This window comes from Pelodiscus sinensis, chromosome 30 (genome assembly GCF_052426305.1).
Source record: "Pelodiscus sinensis isolate ZL-2025 chromosome 30, ASM5242630v1, whole genome shotgun sequence".
NCBI lineage: Eukaryota > Metazoa > Chordata > Testudines > Trionychidae > Pelodiscus > Pelodiscus sinensis.
Window position 1 is genome coordinate 14,054,136 of NC_143081.1, and position 13,937 is coordinate 14,068,072.

Sequence of the window (13,937 nt, forward strand, 5' to 3'; positions counted from 1 at the left end):
CATTGGAGAGGGTCCAGCGGAGGGCCACCAAAAGTATGAGGGGACTGGAGCACATGACCTACGAGGAGAGACTGAGGGATTTGGGCTAGTTTAGTTTTCAGAAGGGAAGAGTGAGGGGGGATTTGAGAGCAGTCTGCAACTTCCAGAACAGGGAGTCTAAAGTGGATGGAGAGAGGCTGTTCGCAGTGGTGGCCGATGGCAGAACAAGGAGCAATGGTCTCAAGTTGCAGTGGGGGAGGTCTAGGTTGGACACGAGGAAAATCTATTTCCCTAGGAGCAGGGTGAAGCCCTGTAATGGGTTCCCTAGGGAGGGGCTGGAATCTCCATTCTGAAGGGTTTTTAAATCCAATCTTGACAAAGCCCTCGATGCGATGCTTGAGTTGGGATTGGTCCTGCTTTGACTAGGGGGCTGGACTCACTGACCTCTTGAGGTCTCTTCCAGTCCTAGGATTCTATGATTTGGACTCTACTCCGACTGACCTCCCACATGTCCACGAGTGCAGTCTGGAGAGGAAACCTGACCCTGGATTTAAAGGTGATTGTCTATATGAACCATGTGAATGCTGAAGCACAGAAATAAACCTGGGTCACAATTGAATGAAAGTATTGGAAAATATTTGAAATTGTACATTCAGGAGGGACCATTTCTATAATCTAGTTTTACCTCCTGCATGACAGAGACTGTAGAACCTCCTGAAATAATTCTTCCTTGAACTATAACACATCTTCAGACACTATGAACACATCAGTCAAAATTCACTTTCTCCACCCTTCATTATTCTTTAAGGCTGAATGGAAATGTTCAGTGGAATTTTTTCTTTCTTTGAGGTTGTATGTTTCAAAAGAAAAACACGGCAAAACCCATCTGCTGGTTTTAGACATATTCGAGGTTTGATAGCAACACTGAAAACTCAGATTTCGGTTGGGAGGTAAAGAAACTGATGTTTCCAGCAGAAGGATTTTTGTATTTTAACCCAGAAGAAAAAATATTTTAGGATTTCAACAAAAAGGTGAAGTTTTCATCCAGGAGTTCTATTTTTTGGTTAAAACCAGCTCTAGATATTTCAGCAAGATTATAGTAAACCTCTTAAAGAATACCAATTGTATTTTTCCTGATGTTCCTATGGCTCCCCTGTGTGTGGAACACCAAAAGCATTTAACTGAATCGGTCCACTTACTGTTCTGGTCTTCTCTGGATATTCCCAACATGAGATGCAGTCATTCATCCAACAGCAGGATTAACTGATCATTGCACAAGTAGCTAGCAATATCTAGCAGCCATCTAACCCTCCCTTTATCACTCAGATGCGGATCAGTCTGAATGGGAATCACTCTGCAGCTGAGTGGTGTCTGTCTGGCTGTGAGCATCGCTGGTATGAAAGGAGGGATGTCGATTTCCTAACGCCATGTGGGACTCACTCCCGGGGGCCTGGCACTCAGTAGCAGAGGCCCAGAGACAGAAGGTCACAGATTGATCAATATCAAGCCAAAAGGAGCCATTGGGTTTCCAGCCCAGCATCTGTTAACTGTGAGCCAGGGTTCCAAAAAGGGATTTGGGCACAGACAGACAGTAGCCCAGTATGATTTAGTAATGCTCTGCCAGGTGGTTAAGGCCCCTGGTCATTCAATGGGAGTTGGGTGCCAACTCGATTAGCATCCCGTGGTAATCCTGGCTCTTCAGCCATTTAGTTAACTTCCCAGCCCACGGGGATTCTTCCCCCAGACTCCCCCCACTCTAGCCCCACACACCACACCCTAAAAAGGGTAGGGAAGGAGCATGGCATGGACCTGACACCCTTGTCCAAGCAGATATACCCTGGCTGGGGAGGTGAGGTTGGCATGGGCATTGCTGCTCCTTCTAATACACCCCAATATGTGGTTAGCCTTGTTGGCCACAAGGGCACCCTGTTGACTCGTATCCAGCTTCTCATCCACAGCAATCCCCAGGTCCTTTTCTGCCAGACTGCTGCTTAACCAGTCAGTCCCCAGCCTGTAACAATGCTTGGGATTCTTCCATCCCAAGTGTAGGACTCTGCTCTTGTCCTTGTTGAACCTCATCAGATTTCTTTTGGCCTCATTCATCCAATTTGACTAGGTCACTTTGGACCTTATCCCTGCCCTCCAGCGTATCTACCTCTCCCCCTAGCTTAGTGTCATCTGCAAACTTGCTGAGGGTGCAACCCATCCCCTGAAACTTTGGCACCTGTGAGTTCACTCAGTCCTGGTTCTGGTTCATCCAATTGCAAAGGAAAAAGGCTTGTTTACATTTCTGAGCTATCACGCAGGTAATGTTGTAAACAAGGAACAGGCTTCATAATCTCCTGTAAATTCTGACCAAATGTCTTTGTCTGAGCAATGGCTGAACAGGAAGTAGGACTGAGTGGACATAATCCACTAAAGTTTGCCACTCTTTTCTTTTTTAAGACATTTATTGTCTGTACACAATTTGACATTAACGTTTCGTGATGAGGAGTTTGCACTACAGTACTTGTATCAGATGATTTAAAAAATGACTGTTTCTTTGGAGTTTTTTTACAGTGCAAATATTTGTAATCCAGCACACGTACAAAGTGTGCTACAAATCCATTTAGCCTGGGTCCAGCACTTCCCTCGGTTTAGTCTTATTCCTCAGGGGTTTCCAGAAGCTATGTCAAGGCTGTGGTTTGGTGGGTTTAGGATACCGGAGATATCCCAAAAAAACTCCGCCGCATCCAGGGAACGCGTTTCCTCTTCCACTTTTTTTTGCAGATGAGCACCTCTTCCAAATGGGAAGGGAAGGGAAGGAAATGTAGACTGGCCAACTTTTGGAAAAGCCTCTTCCAAAAAAAAAAAGCAGAAAAAGGTGTGGTTGAGACATACTCCAAGACTCATCTTGTGTGGGGAGAGAAGAACCACAAGATGAAGCTAAAACAAGTTGTTGTTTTTTTCTTCACTCAGCACAGAGTCAACCCGTGGAACTCCTTGCCAGAGGATGTTGTGCAGGTCAGGACTTTAACAGAGTTTAAAAAAGAACTAGATAGATTCATGGAGGTTAGGTCCATCAATGGCTATTAGCCAATATGGGTAAGAAGGGTGTCCCTAGCCTCTGTTTGTCAGGAGCTGAAAGTGGGTGACAGGGGAGGGATCACTGGATGGTTCCCTGTTCTGTTCCCTCCCTCTGGGGCACCTGGCATTGGCTGCTGTCAGTAGACAGGACACTGGGATGGATGGGCCTTTGGTCTGACCCAGTCTGGCTGTTCTTATGATCTAGTAGGACACGACTGAGAGTACCAATTTAGGGCGAATTGCTCAGAAACTGAGCAGCCACAGTTTAAAAGAGAGGATCCTTTCCTTACAAGGTAACCTGCAATTAGCCAGAAAGAGAACTTCTTTTTTACCACTCTAGCTAACAAGGGGTAGGTCTACACAGCAACATTGATTCAAAACAACGTCCACACAGCAGGCGGTTATTTCAAAATAATGTAGAAATACGGTCAAGCTGGAGGACGTCTTACTCCGACTCCTGTAATCCTCATGGTATGAGGAGTAAGGGACATTGGAGGAAGAGAGCTCTATTTCAAAATTAGTGCTGCATAGATGTATGTGACTACATCCCTCTGTCACCAGAGGGATGTAAATTAGACATACCAAAATTGCTAATGAAGCGTGGATTTAAATATCCCATGCTTCATTAGAATAAAAATGGCTGAGGCTTTTTGCCGACGGGGCAATTTGCCGGCAAAAAGCATCAATCTAGATGGGGATCAGTCGACAAGGAAAGCCTTTTCTGACCGATCCTGTAAATCTTGTTGCATGAGGCATAAGGGATCGGTTGGAAAAGGCTTTCCTTGTTGACCGATCCCCATCTAGACTTATGCTTTTTTCTGGCAAATTGCCACGTCGGCAAAAAGCGGAAGCCATTTTAATTCTAATGAAGCGTGGCATATTTAAATCCCTCATAAGGGATTATGCTTCATAAGGCATAGGAGCTTTCGTGCCTGCTGCTCAGGGCCCTGGGCTAAGGGGACTCACAAAAGATCTGGACTAGTGGTGACCTGGTGGGCTTTTTGAGGAGGCTCCCCCTTCCCAGGGATCTGTGCTGCAACCCACAAAGCCCCTTTCTTAATCCAGCCCTGGACAGAGGACAGTGACTTATCGCAGAAGGGTGATACCAGAACATCCCGATACCAAACACACTCCCAAACATCACAGGAACCTGCCGACCTCTCAGAATCCAGCTCAGGGCGATGGAGCGATGGATAGAGATGTTTGATCCAACCAACATGTGTAGATAGACACCTGTCAGAGATACTTGATACTTGCTGTGAGGGCAGGAGACTGGACTTTATGAATTCGCAAGGTCCCTTTCAATTCTATCTATCTATCTATCTATCTATCTATCTATCTATCTATCTATCTATCTATCTATCTATCTATCTATCTATCTCCCCATATATTCTGCCTTTATCTAATGCATATGTTGTATGCATAAACATAATAACAATAAAAATTAATAATACAACCAAGTAAGAATCAATTTATCCATTCCTACATTCAATGAAAATGTTTATTAATATTGAAGAATTAGGCATTAATATTAAGTGCATAGTGTACTGATTTCTAAATTCACTTCATGTTAAATTAATATTTATTTCTCATGCTATTTCTACATTTGATTAAAACCTTAAATCAATATGCATCTATTGTGGTGTTTTCTGTATTTGTTAAACATGTTACATTAATAATTTTGTCTAATTATTATGATTTCTATGAAAATTAATAAAAATAATCTCGTGAGATTGAGACACATTTGTGGACTCAGGCCCCATTAGTCAGATGGACACCAGCCGCTTAAAGCAAATGGCTAAATCACAGTTGTTATGGTTACTGGGGTTACCTGCACCTCTGACCATTCTCTGGTTCCTCAGGACTCAGCCTGGACCCTCCCCGCTGTCACGGTTCAATATTGGGGTTCACCCCCCTCTCAAGAAAAGTCCTGGTCTAGAGCACCCCGTGCACTACCTGTGATGTCTCCACAGGGCCAACTCACTTTGCACCTGCACGCCTGCCCTCAGGAGCTGTGCCCTGAGTAACTGGCTTTCTCCATGCAAGTTGTGTTTTATTTACCACAATAGGAACCCAGGGTAACATAGAAGAAAATATGAGAAATCAATTCCAGATCCATCATAGCAACAGTTTCATAGGATACAAATTGGTCTTTATTACCCACATTTGGTTGCTCTTTGTGAATCATTACCATAGCTTTCTCTTCATAGAATCATAGACTCATAGACCACTAGAACTGGAAGGGACCTCAAGAGGCCATCGAGTCTAGTCCCCTGCCCTCATGGCAGGACCCAGCAGTGTCTAGACCACCCCATATAACCGGCTTTTCAGTATTGCAAGAGATGGAGTTTCCACAGCCTCCCTAGGCAACTTATTCCAGTGTTTCACCACCCTGAAAGGCAGGAAGATTTTCCTAATGTCCAACCTAAACCTCCCTTGCTGCTGTTTCAGCTCATTACTTCTTATCGTATACTCAGAGACCAAGGAGAACAATTTTTCTCCCTTCTCCGTGTGACACCCTTTTAGATACTTTAAAAATGTTTTTCCACCATAGCAAGAAAGTATTTCTTTTTTTATTTATATATCTGCTTCTAGATCCCCAAACACATGAAAAATAACAATAACCATATATTAGCATTATAATAATTGCTTGAGCAGAAACTCAGATACAAAGACATCTACAAAATTTTTTATTCCCCTTTATTCAGTACTGGGGAGGCCACATCTGGAGTATTGCATCCAGTTTTGGGACCCCCACACAGAACAGATGTTGACAAATAGGAGAGTCCAGTGGAGGGAGTTGGGTCTGTTTAGTCTGCAGAAGAGAAGAGTGAGGGGGGATCTGAGAGTAGCCTTCAACTACCTGAAGGGGGGGGGTTCCAAAGAGGATGGAGAGAGGCTGGTCTCATTGGGGGCAGATGGCAGAACAAGGAGCAGTGGGCTCAAGCTGTGGGGGGTGGGGAGAGGTCTAGTTTGAATATTGGGAAAAACTATTTCCCTAGGAGGGTGGGGAATCACTGGGATGAGTTCCCTATGGAGGGGGAGGTTTTTATGTCTTGGCTTGAGAAAGCCCTGGCTGGGATGATTGAGTTGGAGTTGCTCCTGCTTTGGGCAGGGGCCTGGACGTGATGACCTCCAGAGGTCTCTCAAAGCAGTCTCTTCCAAATATATGATTCTCTGATATCTATTTTAAAAGGAAGTAGAAAGCAAATACAAGACAAACCTCCCCTACGTAAGGCATGATTTTCACATCCCCAAATGAGAAGACACAGAGGCTGAGGGAAGTTCAGTAGGGACAACGGTACAGCTTTTGACATTCACTGGTATATGCTGAGGCAGCCTGGAGATTATACCCATATCAGTCCCTAAGATAGTTAGAGGGATGCATATGAAGATTTATGGACAGATATGCACATTTGGATCTTATTTACTCGCCTGTAAAACTTCATTCACTCATTTGATTTCAGTGGAGTTAGTTCAGATGTTACCTCTTCATAAACAGTCTACATGTTATTCTCTCAAGGATACATCCATGTCACCAAAATTTCAGAGGGACAGCTTTGTTAGTCTATAATTGAAAAAAATATACCAAACAGTCTTGCAGCACCTTAGAGACTACCAAAAAATGTTGATGGTATCACAAGCTTTTGTGAAGTGATCAGATGAAGAAGTGGGTTGTGCCCACCATCTACGTTTTGTGTTTGCCTCTAAGGTGCTGCAAGACTATTCATTACCTTTTAAGTTTTTATATGTCTCCAGTTGATTGTATTTGCAAAGAAACACAAAATGAAATCAAGAGCAAGCCCAGCTAATCTAGGTCCTGGAGACTAACCTCCCCACAGTCAGTTTCTTCAGTGCCGCTTTGAGCTCCTTGTTCCTCATGCTGTAGATGACCGGATTCATCATGGGAGGCACCAAGGAATAGAGAACAGATACTGTGAGGTCTAGACCTGATCTTGAGCCGGAGGTGGGCTTCAGATACTCAAAGAAGCTAGTGCAAATTAACAGAGAGACCACAATGAGGTGAGGGAGGCAGGTGGAGAAGGCTTTATGACGGCCAAGCTTTGAGGGGATTCTCAGCACCGCTTTGAAGATCTGAACATATGACACAATGATGAAAATAAAACAGCTTGAAGCCAAAATTGCACCAATGGCAAAAAGACCAACTTCAATGAGGTTGGAGTCGGAGCAGGCCAGCTTCAGGAGCTGGGGGATTTCACAGAAGAATTGGTCGATGACGTTGGACTGGCAGAAGGGTAACATGAAGGTGTTCCCGGTGTTCAGGGCAGAGAAGACCATGCAAGCAATCGAGGCAGTGGCCACCATTTGAACACAAGCTCTCTTGTTCATCACTCTCTCGTAGTGCAGCGGGTGGCAGATGGCAATGTATCGGTCATAGGCCATGATGGTGAGCAAGGCAAAATCAGTTGTAGTAAAGACAAAAAAGAGAAAGACTTGGGAGACACATCCAGGATAGGAAATTACCCTGGTATCCAGGAGGGAGTTGACCATGGATTTGGGGACAGTGACAGAGAGTGAGCCAAGGTCTAGGATGGCCAGAATCACCAGGAAGAAGTACATGGGGGTGTGAAGACGGCGGTCGACGGCTATGGCTGAGATGATGAGAAGGTTCCCCACCAGAGCAGCCAGGTAAATCACTAGAAACGCCACAAAGTGCAAAATCTGCAGCTCTCGCACATCGGAGAACCCAACCAGGAGGAAGACGGTCACGGTGGTTCGGTTGGGCATTTTCTTCCTCGGCACTTTGTGCAATGGCTGGGGAAGGAAGCAAGAAGACAACCTGTGGTGAGCATTAGAGGGTCCAAGGAAATGTGCCTGATTCCCTACAGTCATAACCCCTAATGTATGCATCTGAGATGCAAAGTCATTGTCATGTCCATCGAGTGGCACTTGTGAGTTATTACACACTTGTAAAATGGTGCGGCTAGAGCAGAAGACCCAAGTTCCAATCCTACTGACCTTTTCTACATCTCTGAGCAGGGTCAGAGACAGCCTTTGGCTGGGGACTTCAGACCCCCATTACACTGCATTAAATGTGCAAACTCTCTTGTCCGGCATCCCCAGAACCTGACTGGTACTGAACCAGAGACCATAGGAGGTCAATATTGTCTAGCAGCATCACCAACACTCCCACTGCTTGCTGGGCTGTTAGAAGACATTTAGGGGTAAAATAGAACTAAATAACAGCACAGACCACTGAGAGTGAGGACTGCTGACTGGAAACAAACTTTATGGGACTGCGGGAAACTTGGCCAGACCCATGATAAGCGGACATCGGGCTAATTAAAATCACACTGGAGCTTGGATGTTGCTGGACCAGAGAGTTCGGACTGTAGTACATTTTATTGACACACTGTGGGCTACCAACTTTGCAGCTCGCTCACAGTTTTTGCCATATTAAGTTTTCCTTTCAAAAAGAAACAAACACCACTAAAATACAGCAAATGGGATTGAAACTGTGCTGTTATTTAACACTGTTCCAATTCCCACTGTGTCTTCTATCCAAGTTTCCCGGGATGAGTGCTCAGAATTATTTCTGCTAAAATCATTTTAATGGGGAGCTGAGTTTTCCGCATAAAAAAAATTCACGGGAAGTCTCTGCTCTCCTAGAAAAACCATGCAGGCCTGGGCCAACTGAAAATAGCTCTTCTTAAAGACAAGTGGCATATTTTATTTGTGGTCAGTTCTTCTCCAAATTGTTTGGTTTTCAATTAGCACCGGACAAAATGCTTTGGTATTAATAACAGAAGTAATTTTTTTCTCTTTGGCAGAAATGAAATCAGAACAGTTCTAAATACTTGAAAGTAAAAGCTTCCAAAAATTCCAGTGGTAATTCAGACTACATTTAGACTGCAATCCTTTTACATGATACCAGAGATATCCCGGAAAAACAATGCCACATCCAAGGAACGTGTCAGCTTTTTAAAAAAAATTGAAAAAGCAGACGTGCTCTTTCGCCCTCCCTGTAAACTTTGTTCTACGAGGAAGAAGGGACATGTCAAAAGAGCACTTTCTTCTGAAATGTGGTGCCGTGTAGACATCCCAGCTTCTGAAAATTGGAAAAAGATACGCTATTTGCACCAACTGCATTTCTTTTTCCAAATTAGCATTGCAGTGTAAACTTAGCCTCACAGTTTTGTTAATTGTGGCCAGTCAACTAATAACCAAACCTGTATTCAATAGATCAAACTTACTGTGCTGGTCTTTGTGGCAATTTCCTTCCTTGTGATACATTTATTAGTCCAGGGCTCTTTAATCATTGTCCATCCTTGTGTCTCTCATTAATGACCCAATAGTCATTGTCGGAAATGTCTTCAATGGCTGTCAGTCTTTCTGTCTTCCGATAATGATCCAGGCCAACTGAGGCACTAGCTGTTTGCAGAACAATGTATATATTAGCAGCACAGCCAAGTGACGGCGAACAGCCCAGAACTGACGTGCACCAGACTCCAGCTGGCCTGGAACAGCCTGGACCTTCGTTAACACTGCACACTCCTCTCTGGGAGGGCAGAGATGTTTTTGTTTCCCCTGCGTTACATCAGCTGCTCTTGGGATGTGGCCCCCAAAGGCTCCCACAGCTCAAGCTGCCCAGGTGTTTGACATTGTTCGCTAAGAAGCAGCCAAAGGCAAATCTGAAAGCGCCGAGTAAACCGATGCCGTTTCCTGGGTGATTTACACTGCATGTGGCCTTTGGATTTCAGTGGCGGGAGGGTTGCTTTACATCGGAAAGGAAATTGGCCCTTTGAAGCAGGCTCAGATGTATGTTCTTTGCCTGTGAATGTGAATTAAGCAAGAGACCAATGTTTCTACCCAGTCTGCACATTCTTAGCACCATGCCCCATGGGACTAATGACAAGAGTGCAACTTTTAATGGTTAAGAAGCAATTCATTCCGAAGTTGGACAGATCTTTGGAAGAGTCCATGGTTGCTAAGATAACTTGCCCAAAGCAGGACCAACCCCAACTCAATCATCCCAGCCAGGGTTTTGTCAAGCTGGGACTTACACACCTCTAGGGAAGGAGATTCCACCCACTCCCATAGGTTAGATAAATGTCTATCAGGGATGGTCTAGACAGTATTTGGTCCTGCCATGAGGGCAGGGGACTGGACGTGATGACCTCTCGAGGTCCCTTCCAGTCCTTCTATTCTATGATTCTATGAACCCATCTCAGTTCTTCCCCACTGCCCTAGGGAAATAGTTTTTCCTAATGTCCAACCTAGACCTCCCCCACTGCAACGTAAGACATTGCTTCTTGTTCTGCCATCTGCCACCACTGTGAACAGCCTCTCCCCATCCTCTTTGGAACCCCCCTTCAGGTAGATGAAGGCTGCTCTCAAATCCCCCCTCACTCTTCTCTTTTGCAGACTAAACAAGACCAATTCCCTCAAATATTTAGAACTAACGTCTGTTAGTTCAAATTAACTTTTTAGTGTAGACATACCCTCAAATATTTAGAGAAGTCATTTGATGAACACCACCAAATAATTAACACATTTCAGGAAATAGTGATCTGGACCTCGACTATCATTGACAGAAAAAGAGGCACAATATGGCATTGACCCGTACTATCATCCAGCCAGCCAGCCATTTGCTATCTATCTATCTATCTATCTATCTATCTATCTATCTATCTATCTATCTATCTATCTATCTATCTATCTATCTATCTATCTAGTATACTCTCTCTCCTCATATATGCTGCTTTTATCTAATGCATATGTTGTGTGCTCAAACATATAGCATTATTATTTTTAATAATAATAATAATAATAATAATAATACAACGAATTAAGAATCGATTTATTCATTTTACATTCAATGAATATGTTTGTTTAGTAATATTGATGAGTTAGTCATTAATATTATGTGCATAATGTACTGTTTTCTAAATTCACTTTATTTTATTTCTACATTTGATTAAAACATTAATTACATTAATATGCATCTATTGTGATGTTTTCTGGATTTGTTAAAATGTTACATTAATAATATTGTGTGATTATTATGATTTCTGAATTGAGGAAGAGACCAATGTTTCGACCCAGTCTGCACTTTCTTAGCACCATGCCCAAAGGGACTAATGACAATAGTGCAACTTTTAATGGTTAAGGAGCAATTCATTCTGAATGGGGAGTGATCTTTGGAAGAGTCCATGGTTACTAAGATAACTTGCATCTGATTTTCCACTACTGTTGGATGAATGGCACAGCCAAATTTCTTTCTTTCTTTCTTTCTTTCTTTCTTTCTTTCTTTCTTTCTTTCTTTCTTTCTTTCTTTCTTTCTCTCTCTCTCTCTCTCTCAATACATTTTTTCTCTTTCTGCAAACAACACACACAATAAAACCATTTTGGTGCGACAGGATTACAAAACATACCCGACAATGGTAGACTCAAAGGCTGTGTCTACACTCGGCCACTTATTCCAGAAAAGCAGCCGCTTTTCCAGAATAAGCTGCGAGCTGTCTACACTGGCCCCTTGAATTTTCGGAAAAGCACTGACGATCTACTGTAAGAAATCAGCTGCTTTTCCGGAAAAACTATGCTGCTCCCGCTCGGGCAAAAGTCCTTTTTCTGGAAAACTGTTCCGGAAAAGGGCCAGTGTAGACAGCACAGTAGTTTTTTCCGCAAAAAAGCCCCGATCGCGAAAATGACGATCGGGGCTTTTTTGCGGAAAAGCGTGTCTACATTGGCCATGGACGCTTTTCCGGAAAAAGGGCTTTTCCGGAAAAGCATCCTTCCAATGTAGACGCTCTTTTTCTGGAAATACTTATAACAGAAAACTGTTCCGTTTTAAGCATTTCCGGAAATTCATGCCAGTGTAGACATAGCCAAAGAGCCCGACCTATTTAAAAGAAAAGGAAACTTCAGGGAACAGAAGTGGAAGAAGTGTCCACGCTGAATTCCTCTGAGGGAATGAAATGGTCAGGAAACATTCAGAGTTCGGCCTTGTCTACACCCAGGCCCACCAACCGACGGGGGCAAAAGCTGAGGCCCCAGGGCCCAATGATTCAGAATGACCCAGGATTTCCAGTTGTTGGTGCTGCTCCTGAGGTAGGCGGAACCCCAAGAGCTTTTTATCACCAGCGATGCAGAATGCAGTGTGCTCAGGGTAGAGCTAAGGGGCTTACACATGTGTCCATAACCTTCCTCTTGAGGTCCCGCCCCTTCATCCTGAGGTCCCTCCTCTTTCCCCTTAGAATCTCCCTCCACCTTGCCCAGGGACTCCTCGAGAGTGTCGACCCTACGCCAGGGAGTTAGGTCAGTGTAACTACATTGCTAAGGGAGGTGAAAAAGCCACTCTTCTGAGGGATGCAATTCAACCCACTAAGCCCCCACTGCAGACAGCGCTAGATGGACCGGAGCAAGCACCTCTCAGGGGTGTGGATCATCTAGGCCAGGGGTCTCCAAACTACGGCCCGGGGGCCGGATGCGGCCCGCGAGGCCCTCTCATCCGGCCCGTGGAGACCTTTTTGGATTCAAAGGCAGAAGAAGTGAGATTGCTTCAAAACCCATTTGAAGCAGATGTGGCCAGTTGCCCAGATGAACTGCAGCTGGAAGTCATTGAGTTGCAAGCAAATGACCTCCTTAGGGACAAGTTCAAAATAGGACTGGTGGGTTTTTACCAGTTTTTGCCCAAGGAAGACTTTCCTAATGTCAAAACTTTTGCATCAAGGTACCTTTCAATCTTTGGAACAACATACCTGTGTGAACAAACATTTTCAAGAATGAAATACGTGAAGAACAATTTGAGAACAAACTTGTCCGATGATAATCTCAGGTCACTGTTGATGTTAGGGACAACAAATCTAAAGCCAGAAATGTCTGCTATTTTGGCATCCAGGAAACAATTTCACCATTCACACTAATACAGGTGTTCATGTGTAGTGTATGAATGTGTTATTAAATAATAACTGAATAAAATAATATTAAATAAATAATTAAAAACAACATCCATGTTTTGATTGTTTTTTATTTGGACCTCAAATGTGTAGTCGGCCCCCGAACTGCTGTTTGATAGTTAATGCGGCCCTCGGGCTGAAAAGTTTGGAGACCCCTGATCTAGGCCAACGGGAAAGCCCCTTCCATTTATGTTGGGTGTGTCTGCACTGAAATGCTACTGGGGCGCCCTCGTGGCAGTGTTTTAAAATGAGAGAAAAAACCCTGATATCCTTGTAGTGATTCGTGTTGGACAAAGAGATGGGAAATGAAGTCTGCTTAACACACAAGCTCTTCAATGGGCATGCTCACAACTTGTATGCCTACCTGCAGGGGTGGAAGTCTGCTCGTACAACCATAAATAATCACATTCTGCTATGCAGGGCAGTTTGAGGCGCCATTGGACCTTTGGGTTGATGAAGGCTCATTGGCCAAATCCAGATCCCATGGCCGTGGGTGGCGAACTCACAATTATTCTGGTTCTTCCATCCATCCATCCATCCATCCATCCCTATCTGTCTATCTATCGATCTATCTATCTCCATACACTCTCTCTCCTCATATATGCTGCTTTTATCTAATGCATATGTTGTGTGCACAAACATAAAGTAGTAGTAGTAATAATAATAATAATACAAGCAATTAAGAATCAATTTATTCATTCCTACATTCAATGAAAATGTTTGTTTAATAATATTGATGAGTTAGTCATTAATATTATGTGCATAATGTACTGTTTTCTAAATTCACTTTATGTTAAATTAATTTGTATCTCACATGTTATTTCTACATTTGATTAAAATCTTAAATTAATATGCATCTATTGTGATATTTTCTGGATTTGTTAAAATGTTACATTAATAATTTTGTGTGATTATTACAATTTCTGTGAATACTACAACTGCTACTAATCTGTGATCTAGACACATTTGTGG

General features: G+C 43.5%; 1 protein-coding gene across 1 annotated transcript; it reads right to left on the reverse strand.

Annotated features, from left to right (window-relative positions):
* Positions 1 to 6,858: 6,858 nt before the first annotated feature.
* On the reverse strand, positions 6,859 to 7,794 carry LOC142821307 (olfactory receptor 14C36-like). The gene has a single exon (XM_075912174.2). The coding sequence runs from the start codon at positions 7,792 to 7,794 to the stop codon at positions 6,859 to 6,861; it is 936 nt and encodes a 311-aa protein (XP_075768289.1).
* Positions 7,795 to 13,937: the final 6,143 nt, after the last annotated feature.

Coding starts and splice junctions, on each gene's coding strand:
- LOC142821307 (XM_075912174.2), bottom strand. CDS start 7,794: ATGCCCAACCGAACCACCGTGACCGTCTTCCTCCTGGTTGGGTTCTCC.